This window comes from Aethalodelphis obliquidens, unplaced genomic scaffold, assembly GCF_003676395.1.
Source record: "Aethalodelphis obliquidens isolate GAN/ISIS:26980383/991018 unplaced genomic scaffold, ASM367639v1 scaffold16, whole genome shotgun sequence".
Taxonomy (NCBI): Eukaryota; Metazoa; Chordata; class Mammalia; order Artiodactyla; family Delphinidae; genus Aethalodelphis; species Aethalodelphis obliquidens.
The window spans coordinates 18261696-18285288 of record NW_020837960.1 but is presented as its reverse complement, the minus strand read 5'-3'; the positions used below and the strand labels follow the sequence as shown (position 1 = coordinate 18285288).

Sequence of the window (23593 nt, the reverse complement as noted above, 5' to 3'; positions counted from 1 at the left end):
GAGCCCTTCCATACTTAGTCACTTGGTTAGATACTTTGATTAAAGACATAGATTACTTGGTAAAGGATCACCTAGTATTTTGCCTTCCTCTTTAAGAAGTTTCTAAAGAAAATTACCTATTATTTTAATTTGTAATATCTAGATATGTCGAATCACTAGAATTGAAATGTAGGGTCCCTTTTAAGGAATTAAATACTTTTAGTTAAATAAATATAGATGCTCACTGTAAAAATTAATACAATACAAAAATGTAGAAAGAAGTGAAAAATCCATTTTTTCCTCTTTCTAATTCTAACCCTTCAAGGTTAACCTCTGTTTAGTTTACATTTCCTTCTAAACCTTTTAAAAAAATGTACAAAAGGTATGTGCTATAAATAAAATTTAAAAACAAGAAAGGGGGATTTATATACTGTTCTGAAAATTGACTTTTTACTCAGAAAAATTAAGCTGATCTCTAGACCTTAATACGATCAATGTGTTTTTTGACTTTAGGGAAGAAACCCTTTTTTTTTGGAGCCAGCAATAATTATTACAATTACTGATGGGAGCAAGTTGACTACTACCAGTGGAGTCCAGGATGAGGTAAGTTATGTTTATATCAGCATGGATTATGCAAATGCAGTTGAAAAATCTTTATTTATGTGTACATTGTAGGATATTGAAACCTTAAGTAAGTTTGCTCTTTATTTGGTGCAATCTAGAGTCATCTGGCTCCTAGAACTCATTTACTTTCTCTGTTGTTTGTAGCAATGGCCTCTAAATTTTCTTGAATAGGAATCCCTTCTGTGAAAAATTTTGGAGCCTACCACCCATCTCAATTATATATGTATTTTTGAGTTTATGTGAGGGTCACAGTGTCAGTTCATATATTAAATTTAGTAAAATGAATTCTTATTTTCAGGCTAAAAAAATGGAGACAGCATTCTAATAATTTCTTTCCATATTTCAGTGGTTTGTCATATGTACTGCACTATGGAGACTCCTAGACTAGAGTACAGCCAAGCCAAGAGGAGGTTAAAACTAGGAAAAGTGAAGGTGTTTGAGGATTTTAATTCTAAGTCAAATACCATATAAATAATTTACAGCTAACTTCACGTATTCTCTACTAGCATGCATTGTGCAGAGTTGGTTGTGTGTGATGTGATAGGGTGAGTGCAAGAGGTTTATTTTAACTTTAAGCTGTTTTTAGTTTAGAATTTGAACTGCTCTTTTTTTTGTTGTTGAGGCATGCGGGATCTTTCGTTGCGGCGCGTGGGCTCTTTGTTGTGGTGTGCAGGCTTCTCTCGAGTTGTGGCGTGTGGGTTTTCTCTTCTCTAGTTGTGGTGCACAGGCTCCAGGGCGCGTGGGCTCTGTAGTTTGCGGCACGCAGGCTCTAGTTGAAGTGCATGAGCTCAGTAGTTGTGGCACATGGGCTTAGTTGCCCCTCAGCATGTGGGATCTTAGTTCCCTGATCAGGGATTGAACCTGTGTCCCCTGCATTGCAAGGCAGATTCTTTACCACTGGACCACCAGGGAAGTCCCTGAACATTGCTTTTGAACATTTCGTTTATTAAAATAGGTTGTTGTAGAAAGGAGATGGGTTAGGCTACTCTCTTTACTGCTTGCATTTGATTTAGAATCTTAATTTTAATTCTCACTGTATTTACACACGGTTTGATTAAGTAGGAAGAGTGTAGTCTTTAAGTTCAGTAATTTTTAGAAATACTTTCATTTGTGTGACATTGTGGAATGCAAACTGGATATGGAGTCAGGACACGTGGGTTCTAGTCATTGTTCAACTACTTTCTAGCAGTGAAGTTTGTATCAGTTACCTAGCTTCCCTAAATTTCTATCCTTGTTCGTGAAATAAAGGTGATAATTCTTGCCTTACCTCATAGGGCTGTTGGAAGACTGAAATGAAATAATGTATATGAAAGTGCTTGGTAGGCTGTAATGAAAAGAACAACTGTATTGTTCTATCATGAAGCATTGGAACTAGTAAAGAATTGTTATTGCCTGATCTTGACTTGAGGGGAAAAGAGCCAGAATTATTTTGTTTGAGCAGTTGACGTTGAAGGGAGTTTAGGATATAATTCATAGAGAAACAGTTGAAAAATTTAGGTAGATTAAAATTCATAATTAAATAATTTATAGTCTATACATAATTAGTAGCCTTGGAACACTCCATAGCTGAACTTAACGGATTTTGGGGCTTTCTTAAACGTAGTTTATGTGTATAGCCAATTATATCCTGCCACTATCAGGAACAGATGGACATTGATTATATACATGAACAATCAATATGTTGCTTAGCTTTAAATTTGAAGCTCTCAAACTGATTTTTCCCACTTTACCTTCCTTTTGAAACATTTGACTGAGAGAAAGATTGAGATATCAATAATCAGGTCAGAAATATTAATGATTTAGTTTTGTAGTTATGATGACTTCAAAGGTATTTCTCATTTATATTTACATTTATATTTATATTTATATTCCTACATGTGAGATTATCCATTCAAGGTGCTCTGGTCTTACCACCTTTGTAGAAATGCCCTTTGGGGTACAGTATATTTTGTTCCCATATATCTGGATCTGGTTTGTTTGTAATATTTGTTTTGTAGGACCTCCTCTAGCTTTAAAAACATATCTTGAAATATACATGGATGTTGGAATTGCTCACCTTTCTTCCTAGGTCCTTGGGAAAGATATTGGAGAAATAGACCTATGTGTTTATAATAACCTAAAACTCCTTGCTAGTAAAGTTGGGAAGACTTTCCTGTGGGCCAGGAGCTTACCTTTTAGTTCTCTTATATCTTCTACAATATTTAGCATAGTTCTGAGAACAGAGCTTATATTTTAAAAATATTGATTATAAATATTGTTGTATTGAGTCTGGTAGTCATCAAGATCAAAATTTATCACTGCTACTTCTTATCTGAGGTGGAAGTCATTTGTTGTAAGGCAGAGGTTTATTTTGGATATGCGGTTGGAACATAGGTCTCTGAGTTGTGTTGGGTTTCAAGTTTAGGAGTTTCTTCGATCATCGGCATGTTTAGTTCTTAATGTTCCAACAAGACTCATTTTGTGGGCCAGAGGATGTACCCTATATGTGTATATTGTGGAAACTTAATTTTTAAAAAATTTTATTTTATTTATTTATTTTTTTATACAGCAGGTTCTTATTAGTTACCTATTTTATACATATTAGTATATATATATGTCAATCCCAATCTCCCAATTCATCCACCACCATCCCCCCCCACACTTTCCCTCCCTTGGTGCCCATATGTTTGTTCTCTACGTCTGTGTCTCAATTTCTGCCTTGCAAATCGGTTCATCTGTAACATTTTTCTAGATTCCACATATATATGTGTTAATATATGGTATTTGTTTTTCTCTTTCTGACTTACTTCACTCTGTATGACAGTCTCTAGGTCCATCCACGTCTCTAAAAATAACTCAATTTCATTCCTTTTTATGGCTGAGTAATACTCCGTTGTATATATGTACCACATCTTCTTTATCCATTCGTCTGTCGATGGGCATTTAGGTTGCTGCATTGAACATTGGGGTGCATGTGTGTTTTTGAATTATGGTTTTCTCTGGGTATATGCACAGTAGTGGGATTGCTGGAATGCTGGTCTCTTCTAGTCCAAGTAATTAAATTATGTTATTCGTTTTGAGGAGAATTATCAATTTATAAAAAGCATAAAGGTGCTTTTTTGTTTGCTTTTGTGTTTGTGTGTGTATGTGTGTATGCATGTGTGTGGTACATGTGATCTGTATTGTTGTAATTTCTACTAGGAGATAACAAGCAGAATGTTCCCTTTGGCTCTTTCTCTTCAGTTCTCGTAACGTTTGCCTTTGGCAAAACTTGATTCTTTTTAAAGATTTATTGAATGAGTGATTGTGTTGATGATTTCCACATTAGGTATGTGTATAATTCTTGATTACCTGTGACTGCTATTAATGTGACCTGTTACTGTTTATGGAGTTGTGCATCCCACCCATACAATACCCTTTGCTTACGAGTTATATTATCTCACATAGTGTATTTTATCTGTTCTGCCAGTGCTATTTTTCAGGAATAAGTTTTCCTGCTGCTTTGAAATCATCCTTATGGCATATAAGGAAACATGGAGCTCATCTAGTATTACTTTTTATTTTACAAATGAGGAAATTGAGATCCAGGGAGGCAAAGTGATTTGCTGAAGGTTATAACATTTATTATTGCCAAATTCTGGATTAGAATTGATCTAAATTCTAAAGACATCCCAGCCCCTCAAGACCCAGTGCCTTTTCCCTGATGCTATCTGCAGTCTTTGTGTTTGATTCTATTATTGTATGTTCTGGAAATTTACCTTCTATTTACCTGATTTCCTGTTTGTCTGCTTCCGTTTCCTATACATTTGTGACGTAGGTATTATGTTCTTATTCACTCAGTGTCCCTTGAATGACTATTATGACCTGGGCATTTCTAGTCAGTGAAGATAACAGAGATGAATAGGGTGGATTTCTGGTTCTTAAGTTCACAGTCTTATGGGGGAGGATAGCCTATTAAGTGGTTTTATGAATGATAAACTAGAGATGCCTACTAGGTGTATGGGAGTGCTAAAGAGGGAGGGGAGGGTTAATATTACCTATCTTGTACATATGTCAAATCCTGTGTAATGTGAATTTTTATAGTCATTTTAATGTTGATTAAATGCAAGGATCTTGTGGATGATTTGGTATAGGATGTGGCTCATAGATTATATCTGTGAAAGTTATAGAGAAACCTGGTACAAAGTTGTTTTGAGTGTAGAAAATAGTTAATGGAAAAACTTAGTGCCATACCGCCTCCTGACCTGGCTAAATTTGTACAGGCCAGAATGATCTAATTACTTATAACTTGTTTGTCAAAGTAATGTAGGGATACCATTTCCTCTGTGACGGTTCATCATTTAGCAGTATGTTAGCAATTACAAGAGAAACAGTGTGTATTATGGACAAAAATCCTGAGCTGTATAAAATCATTTTACCTTAATTTATAATTTTAATGATCTTTTTTGGCCTTTTAATAAAAGTCCAGGCCATTGTCGGAATTGTTCATGAGTGTGTTTCTAGTGTAGTGTTTTTTGGATAACTCTGTAGGACTTTTGATGACTGCTTGTGATGGAAGAGTATGTGTGTATTTTTTGACTTTTTTTCTTTTTAAATGTAGCTATTTGGTAAAACTGGTTGTTTGTCGTATTTTCACTTATGAGCTCTGAGTTAGATGGGACTTTGAATTCTGATACACAAGAAATTTATATTTCTTATTGCCATAATAGTTATCTTTGGTGTTTTTTTTTTTTTTATCTTTGGTGTTGATAAACATACTTGTGGTCATATACTCATAATACCATTTATCATGTTATGTTACTAATGTATCAAATGTTTTGGTAGAATCACTAAATTTTAATTGGAGTTATAGAAAAAAATTTTTTTCTGGTTTTTATTGCTTGCAAAGATCTTCTCTGGTACTCTTTTGCAGTGGAAAACTATTCTGTGCTATGATTCCAGGAACACATGGCTAACTATATTGCTCAATAAAGTAGTCAGAAGAAATCCTGCCAGTACCTTCTTGGTGATGAATGACATTCCAGGATCATGTAGCAGTTAGTTTTCTCTTCCTTGAAAGTGCTAATAGTAGTGTTATCTTTCAAATATTGAGATTTGCTGAAGACTCTTTCTGCATCTCTTGATCAGTTATGATTGCCCTGGAGGCTAACATTTTAGAGAAGATATTTGCAGTCATAAAAATCCTGTTGGCTTTTGGCATTAAAATTTTTGCCTTATGAGCTTTCCCAGCTTTTTAAGACAAACTAGGACAGCTACCTTCATAACTGCTTGGAAGATGTTCAGAAAGTGCACATGTTTGTAGAAAGAGAAATGTCTGAGTAACCTCAACTGTGTGTTCAAGTGGCTATAGTTTGGGGTCTTATCTTTTAACTTGTCGGTTCTCAAAAGTTGATGCAGAAGTCCCATCAGTCTTTGAGATGTGGACTGGTATTAGTGATTTTTCTGGATCATTTTGGTCAATGTTTAATGGTTTTATCTTTTGTAAGGATAATCTGTAATTAGGATCTATAATTACAGTTTGTATTTAACTCTTCATGATATATATACTGATTAAAAGACAATCCAGAATTTTTAAATCTGTTTCTACTATCTGAAATAATTCAGAAATCCCATCTCCCCACCACCATAAAATATTTGTATTTCACTAAAGTCACCAAAAATATGTGCCGTAAGCTGTCAAAACTATTTTAATTGTGTCTACAAAGATTTTTAAACACATTTAAAATTGTTGTTTCCCAGTACACTTAGAATTTTGGGGAATTTTGTCTTTATTTTTTTCTTTTTCAGAAAGACTTCTAAGGAATCTTGAGGGATGTCATTGTAGTATGATAGACTGTATTAAACAGATCTGTGTGTAAATTCGTTTCTGAGTTTTCATTATCAAGATTAGCTCCTGTCTTACTGATTTGTGATTCAAATGTTCTAAACATATGTGTAACATTACTATATAAATATGTTAGTCTCTATCAATTCAACTTTCCAAGAACATTTACTAAGAATTTGTTGGATATAGATCATTTGCATTTTCTTTTTTTTTCTTTTTAAGCCGAGGTCTTCTTAGAAGCCCATATGATTTAAATTTATTTATTTATTTATTTATTTATGGCTGTGTTGGGTCTTCGTTTCTGTGCGAGGGCTTTTTCTAGTTGTGGCAAGCGGAGGCCGCTCTTCATCGCGATGCGCGGGCCTCTCACTATCGCGGCCTCTCTTGTTGCGGAGCACAGGCTCCAGACGCACAGGCTCAGTAATTGTGGCTCACGGGCCCAGTTGCTCCGCAGCATGTGGGATCTTCCCAGACCAGGGCTCAAACCCGTGTCCCCTGCATTAGCAGGCAGATTCTCAACCACTGCACCACCAGGGAAGCCCTGCATTTTCTTTTTTACCCATATTTTTGGCTGTGTTCTCTCAACCCCTTACTTCTGGTGTGCTATAGAAATGTATAATATCTACAATTATTATTATTTGAAAATAGGTAATTATAATAAAAATGCATAATTAAAAGAAGTTGATGATATATTTAATACCTGTAGTGAATTTTCAGCAGTCCACATTTGCAGTACTCTTTTTGAAAGAACCTTTTTTCAAGGTCATGTGGAAAGAAAAACTCTTAAGGATTGCCTCTAGACAGACACTGTAATAGAATAATTAAAAGGAAATGCTGGCTGATCATTCTTTAGTGAAGCTGTATGGCTACAGTTACTCAACTATTATCTAGAATTCCGTGTTAAGATATATCAAAATAGTTTTTATTTCAGAGGGTGAAGCAACTTCACCCTGCATTTATTAGCCTGTCAGAACCAATAAGCAATAAGAGATGCTATACATGTAAGAAAAATTTCATTTAGAGATGTTTCTATTATTCTTCTGATTCTAGCTCTTACATATATAAACTACTGATATTTAGAAAAGTAGTTTTCAAATGACTGCATCAGAATCACCTAAGTGTTTTATAAAATATACATGCCTCAGCTCTAATTCTGGAAATTTTGCTTCCATTGATCTGGACAGGGACCTGGGAATCTGTATTTTTGGATGTGTCCAAGTTGATTTTGATACACAGAAACTATGCATCAGAATCAACTATGGCTAGAAACCATAGTTTTAGAACATAACTACAAATATATATTTTTTAAAACTACAAAAAATACTTGTGAAAATAAACAGCTTTAACAAAACAAGATAAAACTGTTTTTGATGTACATGGCCAGCAATATGTTATTTTTTTTTTTACATCTTTATTGGAGTAACAGCAGTATGTTTTGTTTAAGATAAAAATTAATTCTTGACCTTTAGAATTGTTAAACTTGGGAATTGGGTGTCCAAGGGATATGGAATAGGTCTTCTGTGAATTTTTTTTTTATTGTGTTTGATATGACTTAGAATCACTTATTGGATAGCCCTCAGATATTAACTTCTATATCAACTGCAGCCAGTCTTTAGTTACTGCATATGGTATGCTGTGTTGAAGAGGACTCTTAGACCCTGAGAATGAGAATAGGGTAGAGGAGAAGAGGGTAAAAAAGGGGGAGTAATTAATTCATATTATCTGTCATGTGCTTGCTATATCTGTCTTAGGAGTTTTTATCGAAAGGACTACGTAGTTTTTCTCTTACCCTTACTACGCTTTAATTCCTGATTTGGATGTTCATAACTAGCATTATTTTTTTTTAAGTTTATATATGCATAGAATTGGTGATAGTTACACTTAATTTTTGCTTTCTAGAGAGTTGCTGCTAAAATACCCTTCCATAATGAATTGTTCCAATTTTGAATGCTTAAAGTACATTTTAGATTAATTCAGCAATGATTTTTCTTGTGCTGCATAGTGACTTTGGTTGTGTACAAGAATCGTGGCACACCATACATTTATATTTAGTACTGCTATATTCTAGGTACTGGGGACACAAAGATGGAATTAAGCAAGGCTTTTGCCCCCTAGAAAACATATTGTCTTTCAAGATAGGAAAGTAAATAAGCATTTTTAACACTCTAAGGTAAATCTCATGGCAGAAATAATGAGAGAAGCTAAGTTTTGAGGAATGAGTAAGGAATTGAGCCGTGACATTTCAGGAAGAGGGAACAGTGTATATATATAAGTAGGAAGGCATGAGAACAGTATATTGGGAGGCTATAAATTCTATGAGTGGAATATGGTCAGTGTAGGTAGGAGAAGTGGAGAGAAGTGGATGCTTGAAGTGTAGGTAGAGGCCAGATGAAACCATCCTAAGGAGACTGGACATTGTTCTGTTAACATTTGCAGAGGAGATATTGAAGATATTAAGCAGATGAGTCACACGATCAGATTTGCATTTTAGTGAGTGTACTTTGCTAGAACGTGAAAGAAGATAGATTTGAAGGATGGTAAACTGGGAAGAATTAGCAGACTACATGCAACAACCCAGGAAAAATATGGGGTGTGCTAAAACTAAGCGAGCGCCGGACAGGGAGGCAGAAGTCTGAGAGATTCATAGGTTTTCATAGGTTAGGCAGGTCCTCAAGGACAGTAAGGGAGAAGAAAAAAGCAAAGTGTCTGACAGGGTTCTGAACCCAGGGTCCCTGCTTGGGCTTTAGAGGGTTCTGTAAATTCCCTGAAATGTTATCCAGACATTGTCTAGATATATATGCACGGTTTTCTGGGGGACAGAGGTCTCTAGCTTTAATCATATTCTCAGACAAGTAAAAACAAAACAAAACCCACGGTTTTAGTAGTATTTTGAGGTTTTCAACTTGGGAATCTATGTGTGGATATTATTGGTAGTGGTGACTGAGATGGGGATATTGGATAAGTAGTAGAAAAGAATATAAAATAATTGTTTGATCAAGTATCATTAACTTTAGGGTACAAATGTATTAAAGGAGTTATGAGCCAACTTTTTAAACAGTAAACTTAAAGACTTTTTCTTGCCCTTTAACATTATGTCTTAGGAAAAGTATTTTGTGTTTAAAAACAGAGAAGTAAGCAGAATTTTATCTCTGGGTTCTGACAGAATTTTTATTTTGAAGCAGATTAAATAAATAATCGTTGTCATCTTATCATTTATTTATCAGATCTTTAAGTTGTTTTGTTTAAGGCCATAATGTAAACATCTTCAAGTGCTTATTTTAAACAAGCATGAACATTGATAGTCAGAATGCTAGGACAAGAGCATTGTGTTTCAGGGGGTAGTAGTGTCAAGTCATTTATAGAGGATGGAAGCTTAATTCCTTTTCTGTTCAATAGTATGTAATTTAAGATGGGCTTTGACTGCATTGGCAGTTTCTGCCAATTAAACTCAGATCAAGTCAGTATGTTAGGTGTATTTCATGCCTCTCTAAGTCAGATTACAATTTGAGAGCATGAAAAAGCTGAGTACTTGGTCTCCTGATGGAGCACACTCACCTAAGCCTGAGGCTGTTAGTCTTTTATAAATACCTTCATTATATTATTTAGCTGTGTTCCATAAATAGCTATTTTATATAACTTCCACCTTGAATTGTTCTTTTCAGATGTAATACAATAGATTTACAGTTCTTTATGTTTGCGTATTAGGAATAAACGTGCATTGACTGGAACGATACTGAAACTATGATCTTTACATCAAGGCAAGGCTACATTTTGATCTAGACAAGGCTGTTTTGGTATATTTTTCCCCACGCTCTGTCTTTTCAGGTTGAATTACTGATTTTTCCCCCTTTGTTTTGTTTGTTGTGGTTTTGATGTTTTTTTTCCTTTCAGCTAAAGGAGCAGTCCAGTGGTTTTCAAGAAGTGCCAAAGTGCACTGACTGTCTCATGATGACTGGTGCCTCAGGGAGGGTCATGATTCCTGGATACAGGATCGACCTGATCCTGGATGTCACTTCAAGCAGTCAGATCGTGGGGAAAAGCCTTGTCTAATGGCTAGCCTTCCTCAAAAGTCTGATGCTAGTCATCTCGGAAGGCCTCAGAAAGAGCCTTAAAGGTGAGCAGAGTAGAGTGTAGTTCTCTCTGGGGGCTGTTACTATTCATTGGAGAATATGATTCAACACAGAATGACAACCCTAACCTGATAAATCCAGGTTCAGTTGGTAAATTTAGTTTATAAATTTGTTGAGGATGGTGATCAGACCTCAACTTTTGACTTATTAGAAACCACCTTCCTAACCTTAAGATCTGTAAAGGGAGGAATTTGGTATTTCCTGGGCCCTTCAGAACCTTAGGTTAGTATCTGTTGTCGTAAATGGAAACAGCCTACTATCACAACTAAGGAACACTTTAGTTACAAAATTGCATTATGTTAAATACCCATGGATTAAAAAAAATGTAGTGAAGTATTCTCTTAGTTTATATGGTTATCATATATTGATTATATATCAGGCAATTGGGCTTCAGGGCTTGGAAGGGCAAATTGGCGTTTGATTTGTCTGTTACACTGATTTTTTTAAAAAACAGCCACTTTTGAAGCAGTTTGGATTTATGTAACACATATTTGGTTGCATTCAACTTGAAGAATTAGTACTACCTGCATCATTTGAGTAACATTTTTAACCCCATAAAAGATTCTTTAGAGATGTTTTGAGCATTTTGGTTTGGAAAATATTTAATTCTAGGCCTCTTTCTCTTGTCCTTTGAAGTACTTACAGAACCTAATTGTTCATATAATAATCTTGATTGCTAAATTTTCAATAAACTCTAAAACTTGTCTATCATAATAAGACTTACTAGGTTTTTGTTTAAAAATTTTTTAATTGAGTCACTTCTATTAGTAAAAAAATAATATGGGCATGCACAATCCGCAATGTATTTGTGTACATTTTTACATTTAGAAATTATATATTCACTAATGTATTAATATTAGAAAACATATACAAAAGTAAGAATTTTAAAAGATGAGATGAAAAAAGTTATAAAAGGGAGTTCTGATATTTTCTTTCCCCCCGCCACGCATCATGATGTATTTCGGGTTGACAAACTCTTTTTAAAGGCCAGATAGTAAATATTTTAGGCTTTTCAGCCCATATGGTTTCTGTTGGAACTACTCAACTCTGCTGTTGTAGGGTAAAAACAGCCACAGACAATATATTAAACAAATGAGCATGGCTGTTTTCAATAAAATTTTATTTACTGAAACAAGCTGTGGGCTGGATTTGGCTGGAGGGCCATTGTTTGTTGACCCCTGGAGTATACCCTGTTTTGCAGACCACTGCCCTAGACTTTGCAATTGTGTTCTACTACTTCTGTTAGATCCTTTCACCATCAGTTTTTAGAGTACAGTTGATCTTCCTTATTGAAGTGAGCAGAAGAATATTAGTAGTCAGAATGTATTGTTTAATTGAACAGATACTTATTGAATACCAGTGATGTTCAAACATAAGGTTAGGTGCTGGGATGAGTTTGGTAAGAGAGATAGGTAAACAGTTGTGGCATGGTGTAAGAAGTAATTTGATTACAGCACAAGCTGCTGAGAAAGTGGGCTGGCTCTGGGAAATGATGTATTAAGTTGGACTTGAAAACTTAATGCAAATTTGTGAAGTAGATGAGTTCAAAGGCATATAGGTGATAGAAGAGAGCATGGGAGAACCATATATATATACGTCAATAACTGATTGCTGGCAGAGTGTTCAAGAAAGAAGCAATAGGGAATGAGACTGGACAGATCAACATGGCTCACAGTGTGTGCTCTGCCAAGGAGCTTGAACTTTGCCTTATAGGTTGATGGTAATTGTTGAAGAGATTTTAGCAGAGGAAAAAGCCATCAGATTTGAATTTTAGAAAGATAGTGGCAGTAGTGTGGAGTATACAAGGAATAAATATTTTTGGTAACTTTTTTTTTTAACCTCTTTGTAAAAGAGGACACAAATTGTTTTTGTGGGTTGTTTTATACCAGACATAAAATAAAGAAACTTGGGATATTATTTAGCAACGAAAATGCATGAACTATTGACATGCTACAGTGTGGATGAACCTCCAAAACATTATGCTAGGTGCAAAAGACCACATGTTGTGTGATTCAGTTTTTACAACATTTTATGGAATGTCCATAAAATAGATTAGTGGTTGCCTGGGAATGGACTGGGGACTCACTGCAAATGGGCACAAGTGATCTTTTCAGGGTGTTGGAAATGGTCTAAAACTGGATGGTGGTGGTAGTTGTACAACTCTGTAAATTTACTAAAAATAATTGGATTGGACACTTTTTTTTAAATTGAAGTAGAGTTGATTTACAATGCTGTGCCAATATCTGCTGTACAGCAAAGTGTCTCACTTATACACATAGAGACATTATCGTTTTTAAATATTCTTTTCCATAATGGTTGATCCCAGGAGATTGGATATAGTTTGGATTGGACACTTTTTAAGATGGGTGCATTTTATGGTAGGTAATTATATTTCAATAAAGTTGTTAAAGACCTCACTTTTGAAATTTTTTGGATAAAACATATTGCTGATTCCCAAATAATTGCTCTTTACTCTGAACAAATATTGATCTTAAGCTGCTGGAACCAAAAAAAGGTGTTTTTTTTTTTTCCTCCTAAACTTAAAGGGTATACATTGTAACTATAGAGTTAACTGTAGGAACTACCAACTAAATAAACCATGTTGTTACTAAATTTTATAGAATTCACTTTGACTTTAATATTTTAAAATTTCCTTTCCTTATTAAATATCATATGAGGAGAACCTTCTTAAGTAGAATATTGGATAATATTAAAAAGCTAGAAGTAGCCTAAGGGAAATTTACTACCCCCCCCCACTTTTTTTCCTCCAAGGAAATAATTGCTAAAGGAAAAACCTGAAGTTTGATGATTTAAAATTTATAAGTTGTTTCCTCAGTCTTAACAGTTATAGAAAATAGAGTACAGAGCAATTGGAAAATAGTTAATTTTACTCAGTAAATATTTATTGAGGGCCTACTATGTGCAAGGCACTGTTTTTTAGAAACAGATTTTAAAAGGTTCTTACTATGTTACTTTTATTCCTGGCTGCCAAAATTTATGAGGTTCAGTCGTAATCATTAAAATATGTACAAAACTTAATTGTGTTACCTTTTATTGTTTACAAGGTAATTTCACATCTCACTTAATTCCTAATTCTGCGAGAGTAAGGAAAATGAGTTTTGTAGTATAGCCAATTCCCAAGTAAGAGCCAGAGCTGGGACTTGACGATTGGTGTTTATTTTTACTTCAAGTCCATTGCTCTTTACATGCTAGTGTGTGATTTAAAAAAACAAACAAACAAACCCCCACCACCACCACCAACAGTACAGTACTGCATAAGGATAGGCATATAGATCAATAGATAAAATCAAGAGTCAAGAAACAAACCATACATTTATGGTCAATTGATTTTCGAAAAGGGCGACAAGATAGTTTAATGGGGAAAGAATAATCTTTTCAAGCAGAGGTACTGAACAACTGAATATCCACATGCAAGAGAGTGAGGTTAGACTCTTACCTGACACCATGTACAAAAATGAAATAAAAATGGGTGGGCAGCCTAAATGTGAGAGCCAAAACCCTTGAAAGAAAAAACATAGGCATAAATTTTGATGACTTTGGATTAGTTAGGCAATGGTTTCTTAGACATGGCACCAGAAACGCAACCAAAGGAAAATTAGATAAATCTGACTTCATCAAAATTAAAAGCATTTGTGCTTCAAAGGATACTGTGAGGAAAAGATAGTAACAGGAGGAAATATTTGCAAATCACATATCTGATAAGGGCCTAGTATCCAGAATATACAAGGAACTCTTATGACACAAAAATAAAAAGACAACCCAATTTAAAAAAAGGGCAACAGATTTGAAAAGATATTTTTCCACAGAAGACATACAAATGGCCAATAAGCACGTGAAAAGATGTTCACCATCATTAGCCATTATGGAAATGCAAACCAAAACCAATGAGATACCACTTCATACCTACTATAATGGCTAAAATAAAAAAGATGGATAAAGCAAATGTTGATGAAAAGGTAGAGAAACTGGAACTCTCATTGCTGGTAGGAGTGTAAAGTAATGTAGCTGCTGTGGAAAATAGTTTGACAGTTCCTCGAGAAGTTCTACACAGTTATTCTGTGACCCCAGAATTCTACTGATATGCACCTAAGAGAAATGAAAACATTACCACGTAAAATGTCATATCAGCATTATTTATAATAGCCAAAAAGTAGAAACAATATAATGTTCATCAGCTGATGAATGCATAAACAAGTGTGGTATATCCATACAAATGGAGTGTTGATCCCCTTAAGAAGGAATGAAATTCTGACATACACTGCAGTGTGGATGAACCTTGAAAATATGCTAAGTGAAAGAAGTCAGACACAAAAGGCCACTTACTGCATGATTCCATTTATTTGAAATGTCTAGAACAAGCAACTCCATAGAAACAGAAATAGTGGTTGCTAGGGGTTGGGGATAAGATGAGATGCTAATGGGTATGGGGTTTCTTTTTTGGGTGATGAAAATGTTCTGAAATTAGATAGTACCTCCCTGGTTCAGCCATTCTAAAGAAATGAAATAAATGGAAAAACTCGTATCTTTACCTGCATACATCTATTTCCCTCTCTAGTGCCTTTCTTAATTTCCTTTCACAGCAAATTTAGAAGTTGTTTCTGCTGTCTCCTTTACTTCCCTACCTCTTTTTTACTCCTTAACCTATTACAATCTTGTTTCTGATTCTACCCATAATGAGGTCAGCAATGTCTTCCTCATCTTCCAAATCCAACTGTTGGTTTAAAATTTTTCTCTTTCATGACGTTTTGCCAGTACTATTGAACGCTCTTTCATATAGTTTTCTCTTGGCTTCTGGATTTATACTCTCCTGGCTTTCCTCTGGCTTTCTGTTCTGTTTTAATCCTTTGTCTTAATTTATTTGTTTGTTGCTTTAACACTTGTGACTGGTTTAATCTTAGATTTATTTATTTATTTTTTTCCTTTTTATTTGACATGCTCCTCTTGGGCAGTTTCATTCATTCTCAGGCTTCATCCATCAGTATTGTAAAAATTTCCATCTATAAACAGATTCCTAAGATTTGTTTTGCTAACCTGTATCTTTTTTAAAAAAACTTTATTATTTTTAATTTTTAATATGGAAAACATCAGTAGGTAGATATAACCCACATAAAAGCTCTTTAGGATCCTCAGTTTTTAAGCCTTCAAATGGTGTCAAAGTAAAAAGTGTTGAGCACTGCTGCTCTTGGGTGTATGTATGTATGTATGTGTACATATATATGTATATATACACACACACAGATATACACACACATACGTATTTTTTGAAAAATTGAGATATCGAAATATAACATTGTATTAGTTTCGGGTATGCAACACAATGATTCTATGTTTATATATTGAGATATATACATATATATATCACTATAGTAACTCTAGTGAACGTTGATCACTATACATAGAAAAAATTTTTTTTCTTGTGATGAGAACTTTTAAGATCTGTTCTCTTAGCAACTTTCAAATATACCAATACAGTATTGTTAACTGTAGTCACTATGCTTTACATGACATCCCCATGATGTACCTGTTTTATAACTGGAAGTTTGTACATTTTGACCACCTTCACCCATTTGCCCACCCCCACCTGCCTTTATCTTTCTAATTTTTTTGCGGTACGCGGGCCTCTCACTGTTGTGGCCTCTCCCGTTGCAGAGCACAGACTCCGGATGCGCAGGCTCAGCGGCCATGGCTCATGGGCCTAGCCGCTCCGTGGCATGTGGGATTTTCCCTGACCGGGGCATGAACCCGTGTCCCCTGCATCAGCAGGCGGACTCTCAACCACTGCGCCACCAGGGAAGCCCTCTAATTGAGTTTTGATGCTACTTAGGTGTTCTCCGTTTTCCCCTCATTTCCTCCCTTGGGATATCTGTACTCCCTAACTGGGCATAAAAATCACTTTATGATTTTATTCCAACTTTCCGTGATTTATTTGGTTTTTACTACTTTTAAGTGCTTCACCGTCAATGAATTGACCCCATTGTTCCTTGAATACATGACACTCTTTTATTTGTCAGGGCCTGTTCCATAATTTTGGAATGTTCCTGTCTCTTTCCACCTTTCACTCCCCAAAACCTACTCAGTATTTGTTGAGACACTGGTCAAATGCTACCTCTTGTGAAGCTTTTGGGCATTTAGTTGTACTTTCTTCTCTGCACTTTTAGGGCTTTCTTCTTGTCACTGTAATCCCAGTTTTTGTTCATTATTTTACTTGTTAACTTACCTTACTGCCACTAGACTTTGTGTTGGGCTCCTGGCAGGCCCTTTCAGTTTGGGAACTCATATCCTTTAAGTTTCAGAAATGTTCTTATTTCTTTGACAATCTTTTCCTTCTTATGTCTCTATTCTTTCTTTTTGAATGTCAGACTTATGAATTGATTTGTTACAGTCATCATCATCATCATCATCATTATTTAACTTTTCTCTCCTACTTCCATCTTTGTCTTTATTCTTTCTTTGTTCTCTCTGGCTAGGTTGGTAAAGGGCTTGGCTTTTGCTAATGTTTTTATATTTTTTTGTTGAGGTGAAATACACATAACATAAAATTAATCATTTTAAAGTGAACAATTCAGTGACATTTAGTACATCCTTTTTAATAGAACTCTCATACTAGGCAGAAATATAAAGGTGATATAATAGAGTGTGTTGTTGTTCTCTAATCCCAAGCAGCAAATTCTAGGATAGGCAGATTTCTTTCACATATCTTTTCTCCACCAGATAATTTCAGTTTGGGTATCCTTGGATTTTAAACTGTTCTTGGAAATAAACAGAAAAATAACTGACGATTATGATTGTTGAAGGGTAGAATCTTAGGGAGAGAAAGGACGTTGAAGGACTAAATCTTGAGTTTTAGAATTATTCCTGCATGTATTGGGAAGGAGGAAACTGAAATGAATCTGTAAGGGCTTGATACTAGTTATATGGATTTTTTTTTTGTCCATTATGAGTAAGAGCTAACGCTGTATTATATTTGAGGAAGTAGGTTTAAGAAATACTCAGTTCCACTGAAAATGTTAAAACTTTATTTGAAGCTTTTTTCCCATCTACATTATCCAAGCAAATCTGAGTAATGGGACTTGATCCTGGAGGTGCCAGTGTTCTATTTATTAAATCACAAAGGCATTTAGCATTGGTTTGGTTAGAATGTGTGCTTCCCTACCTTTAATGCACAAAAATTGCCTCTTCGAATGCATATTTTCTGCAACAAAGCAAAACAAATTGACAAGCATCTAGTTCAACTTTCAAGGATTGTGAAAAGCTTCTGGAAAGGTATATGATTTAGGATACTGGTTCAGTTTCTGTAATTGGGACAAGAGTAATAGTGGCTTAAAAAGAAAATTTCTTTTTCTCTCCCATCAAAGACAGAACTGGTTGGTGGTCTGGGAGGTAGGGTGGCTCTGCTCCAAGCTATTGTCTAGGCCCCCATGTTCCTTCTCCTTTGTTGATCTGTCTGCTTTACCTGAATGCTTGACACTGGTTTTATAACACATCCTAGTTCAGTACTACAACTGAATTTCAGCCTGTGGGAAGAATGTGGAGGGCAGGCAGCTTCCTAATGTGAACATGACCTAAAACGTCTATGTGGCAGTTCCAGTCAGAGTCCATCACCCAGAACCTGGCTGCACTTACTGCAAGGCAGAGTATAATCTCTACTTGGGCGGCCGTGTGTCTAGCCAAAATTTAGGGGTTTTGATGAGAAGGAAGAAAGAGAGATTGGATTCTGAGGGCAGTTTTTAGTTTCTGAAATGAAAGGGATGGTAAAGAAATTAATTATGCTTTAAAAGCTTTGGAAACTTCCTTACCTTTTAGTTTGACAGCTTATTCTAAGTTTATCTTGTACATTTTTGCCCCAGACCTGGAATCATGTCAGGTTCTGTGTATTTGGAAATGGTATGTGGAAAACCATAACCTGAGTGTTAAGAGGTGATCTTTGCTGTTGAGTTGGTCATTGTTTTCATGCCTTTGCAGTAGACAGAGTTAGGAATACATACTTTTTTTTTTTTCTGAAAGTAAATATGTCATGAATTCATACTAGTGTTTCCAATTCAAATTTAAGGTAGATATTTAAAGAATGTAATTAAAGAATGTGTTTGTGTTATAAAGACCCAGGCTTGATTCCTGGCTTTGCAGCTAATTAGAGATGTAACCTAATTCTCTCTTGTTCTAAGGTTCAGTTTCCTCATCTTTAAAATGGGGATAATAATAACTGTATCTCATGCTTGTTGTAATGATTAAATGAGAAAATAAGTGCTGAAGAAATTTTACTGTTTTATTATTCTCTATCACACTGCAAAAAGGAGAGACTTCTAATTTTTGTAGGAGTTAGAGAAGACTTGCCCATTAAAGTAACACTGGTGCTATCAGGAAAGATTGGGTGTTAATGGGATGTAGAGATTTAGTTATAAAAATATCAGGGCAAGAGACTCACCAGGGAGGAGTGATCTGCATTAGTTAAGACAGGAGCATAGGATTCTGTTTTGCTCTTTAAAAAAAAAAGAAAAGGAGGGAGGGAGGGAGAAAGGAGAAAGACAGGAAGGGAGGGAGGGAGGAAGGCAGGGAGGAAGGGAAGAAAGAAAGAAGGAAGGGAGGAAAGAAAGAGAAAGAAGGAAAAAGAAAGAGAAAAAGAAGGAAGGAAAGAAAGAAAGAAAGAGAAAGAGAGGGAGGGAGGGAGGAAGGAAGAAAGAAGGAAAGAGAAAAAGAAAACCTTTTTCCCTTATAGCGTTTAGCTTAGTGTGTAATTACATGGTAATCTGTGTGCTTATTTGATTAATGTCAGCCTGCCTTCCTGCCCCACAAGGGCAAGGACTATCCTGTCTTCCTTTTGCTTACCTTTGTAACCCCAGAGTAGTCACTGCACAGAGTAGTCACTCAGTTGATATTCGTACCCTGAATGAACTTTTACAGCATTTATAAAAACGACAAAATTTAGCATTTGATTATGTACCTATATTATCATTCTGTAGTTATTTCATTAGTGTTACCTTGTCCCTAGCTCAGCTATAGCTCATGAACTACTAATTGACCTAATTTCTTTAAGATTGATAACTTATAATACTTTAATACTCTACAGATTTTTATCATTTATCCATTATCTGACAGCATTAGTTCTTTGTAAATTTTTGTTCAGAGTGAATTAATAAATGAATCTGCTGGTGATTCCATTTGTTTGGGTCTCAGCCTGTTGTGAAATGTGTGCCAAGTAATCTATTGTTAAGAGTTTAAAGTACTTCAACTATATCCCTTACAGTGAAGCCACTCGATGCTTTCATTTTGTTATGTTGCCTTAAGTGGGCGAGAGCAGGATGTATATATATAGTTAGATTATCTTCCCAAGAATTAAGTCTAATACTCCCATGGGAGTGTGTGTGCATGTGTGCTCGCATGCACATCTTTTGTGTCCCATGGAAAAGATTGAGGATGAATATTCTCACCTGGATATTTAGAGAAGCGTTCTCAGAAAGAAGGCAGCATGGTTATAGTATAAGGCACCAGACTCCAAATTAAATGGCACATGTATTCTAGAGCCTTTTCTCCTTTTCTTTCTTCCCTTTTTTTTTTTTTTGCCACTAAATATATGGTTCTCAGATTTGTGTTTGCTTATATTTCTTTTGTTGTTATTTCCTCTTTGTTTAGCTGCAATCTATATATAATAAAATGTAGCAATTTCAAGTATAAAACTTGATGAGTTTTGACAAATGTAAACATGGTGTTATTAACAGCACAATAATGATACAAAATGTATCTGTCATTCCAAAAAAGTTTTCTTATGCCCTTTGCAGTTAATTTCTATCACTGTCCCCTGGAAACCACTGACATGCTTTCTGTCACAATGTGTGTGTGCGCATGCACGTCAGTGCGTGTGTATAGTTTTGCCTTTTCTAGAATTTCATATAAATGGAATCATTCAGTGTGTAGTTTGTGTCTGTCTTCTTTCACTTAGCATAATGCTTTTGAGGCTTATCTACATTTTTGCATCTATCAGTAGTTTGGTCCTTTTTATTGTTGAGTAGTATTCCACTGTGTGGCTATACTATAACTATAATTTGCTTATCCATTCACCAAAGTAGAACAGTTGGGTTTTTCCCTTTTTTTTTTTTTTTTTTTTTGGGGACCGTTATAATAGTCATTGTGTACATTGGCATGAAAATCCTTTTGTGGGCATATGTTTTCATTTCTCTTGGGTATATACCTAGGATTGTAATTGGTGGGTCACTGACAAGCTTTTTTTAAAATAAATTTACTCATTTATTTATTTTTGGCTGTGTTGGGTCTTCGTTGCTGTGCATGGGCTTTCTCTAGTTGCAGCGAGCAGTGGCTACTCTTCGTTGCAGGCGTGGGCTTCTCATTGCAGTGGCTTCTTATGTTGTGGAGCACCGGCTCTAGGCGCACAGGCTTCAGTAGTTGTGGCTCGCGGGCTCAGTGAAACTGCCAAACTGTTTACTAAAGTGGCTGTACTCTTTTGCATTCCTACCAGGAAGTGTATGAGAGTTCTAGTTGCTCTACATCCTTCCAACACTTGAATTTTTTCAGTCTTAATTTTAGACAGTATAGTGGGTGTGTAGTGGTATCTCATTTTGGTTTTAGTTTGGATTCCTTAATGACTAAAGATGTTGAACATCTTTCATGTGCTTATATGTCACCTGTATATCTTTGGTGAAGTGAGTGTTCAGATTCTCTTGCCCATTTTTTACTTGTTATCATTGAGTTATAAGAAGCTTTTACATATTCTGGATACAAGTCTTTTATTGGATACATGTTTTCCAAGTATTTTCTCCCAGTCTGTGGCTTGCCTTTTCAATTTTTACAGTGTCTTTTAAAGAGCAAATATTTTTAATTTTTTTCTTTTTTTAAAATTAATTTTTGTTGGAGTATATTTGGTTTACAATGTTGTGTTAGTTTCTACTGTACAGCAAAATGAATCAGTTATACATATACATGTATCCCCTCTTTTTTGGATTCTTTCTTTCTTTTATGGTTTGTGCTTTCTGTGTCCTATTTCAGAAATCTTTGCCTAACTTAATGTTACTTTCTCCTGTGTTTTCTTTAAGGAGTTTTGTAGTGTGAGCTTTTACTTTTAGGGTCATGATTCATTTAGGAATTTTATGTATGATGGGAAGAAAGTGTTGAGGTTCATTTTTTGGACACACTGTTAACTAATTTTATCAGTACCATTTGTTGAAAAGGTAATCCTTTACCCATTGAACTGCTGTGGCATCTTTGTTAAAAGTCAATTGGCCACATATTTGATTGTCTGTTTCTGGACTTTCTATTCTGTTTCATTGATTTCTATTTCTGCCTTTTGCCAGTATAACACTGTCTCTACTACTGTAGCTTTGTAAGTCTTGAAGGCAATTTGTCTCCAACATTTTCTTTTTCAAACTTGTTTTGTCTGTTCTAGGCCTTTGAATTTCCATATTTAAGTCATTTAAATTTTTCCATATTTAAATTTATTTAAACATCCAAATTTAAAGTCAGCTTATTAAATTTTACAAGAAAGCCTACTGCACTTTTGATTGTAATTACATTGAATCTCTAAGTTAATTTGGGGGAAATCCACATTTTACATTATTGGTTATTCTGATCCATGAGCATGGTATATCTCTCAAATTTTTTAAGTCTAATTTTTCTCACCAATGTTTGTGGTTTTCCTTGTATAAGTTTTACACATATATACTTTTTTTTTTTTGCGGTATGCGGGCCTCTCACTGTTGTGGCCTCTCCCGTTGCGGAGCACAGGCTTCGGACACACAGGCCCAGTGGCCATGGCTCACGGGCCCAGCCGCTCCGCGGCATGTGGGATCCTCCCGGACTGGGGCATGAACCCGTGTCCCCCTGCATCGGCAGGCAGACTCTCAACCACTGCGCCACCAGGGAAGCCCCTACACATACATTTTGACGGTTTTGTAAATCAGTTGTTTTATGTTTAATTTTTTATTATTTGTTGCTAGTACATAGAAATATATTTTATTTTTATATTTTGACCTTGAATTCTGTGACTTTCCTAAAATGACTTTTTATCTAGCAGTTTTTTCCAGATTTCTTGGAATTGTTTTTTTCATATAAAATCATGTTGTCGGGCTTCCCTGGTGGTGCAGTGGTTGAGAGTCCGCCTGCCGATGCACGGGACACGGGTTCATTCCCCGGTCCGGGAAGATCCCACATGCCGCGGAGTGGCTGGGCCCGTGAGCCATGGCCGCTGAGCCTGCGCGTCCGGAGCCTGTGCTCCGCAACGGGAGAGGCCACAACAGCGAGAGGCACGCGTACCGCAAAAAAAAAAAAAAAAATCATGTTGTCTGTGAATATTGACAGTTTTACTTCTTTCCAGTATCTGTCTGCTTTTTGGTTTGTTTTTCTTGTCTTAATGTACTGGTAGAAGTGGTGAGAGTAGACATCTTTGCCTTGTTCCCAGTCTTGGCAAATGAGGTGAGAGTGAAACCTTTCACTATGTAAGTGTGATTTTAACTGTAGGGTTTTTTTCTGTATTCCTTTTATCAGGTTGTGGAAGTTCTCCTTTGTTCCCAGTTTGCTGATTTTTGTTTTTTAAAATATCATGAATATGAGTATGGAATTTTGTCAGTTTTTTATGCATATGTTGAGATTATCATATGATTTTTTATTTTGCTAATATAGTGAATTACATTGATTAATTTTTAATGTTAAACCAGCCTTGTTTATATACATATATATTCTTGTTATATATTTTGATAGATGAGGAAACATACACAAAAGTGGTGATGTGAGTAAGTAGACATAGGAGCTCAGGAAGCAGCAGTCTGAAATTAATTACTATAAGTCAAGGATAAAAACAGATTTTAGTAGTGTGACACACTACTAAACACAGTGTAAACATTAGATTAGAATCCAGATATGTAACAAGGCTGTAGCAAACTGGGAGAATGTGGATTTAAATCTTGCTTTTTCCAGAATTTGCAGTTACTTAGACAAATTTATCAGTCTCTTTGTGTCAGGGTTTCCTTACCTTCCTCCCACCCCCAAAGGATAATTCTGTATTTATTTTGTTCTAAGAAATATTATCCACCCT

The 23593-nt window shown here is 35.5% G+C and overlaps 1 protein-coding gene across 4 annotated transcripts in view; it reads left to right on the top strand.

The window, feature by feature from the left end:
* INTS6 (integrator complex subunit 6) overlaps positions 1 to 23593 on the top strand; it is a 90843-nt gene that overhangs the window by 23824 nt on the left and 43426 nt on the right. For 3 of the 4 annotated variants that reach the window (XM_027116380.1, XM_027116381.1, XM_027116383.1), the window contains one exon: positions 493 to 582. In XM_027116380.1, the coding sequence (XP_026972181.1) occupies positions 493 to 582 (90 nt within the window). Of the gene's footprint in view, positions 1 to 492; positions 583 to 10297; positions 10521 to 23593 lie in introns of those variants that run through there. The other variant, XM_027116382.1, reaches the window with a different exon arrangement.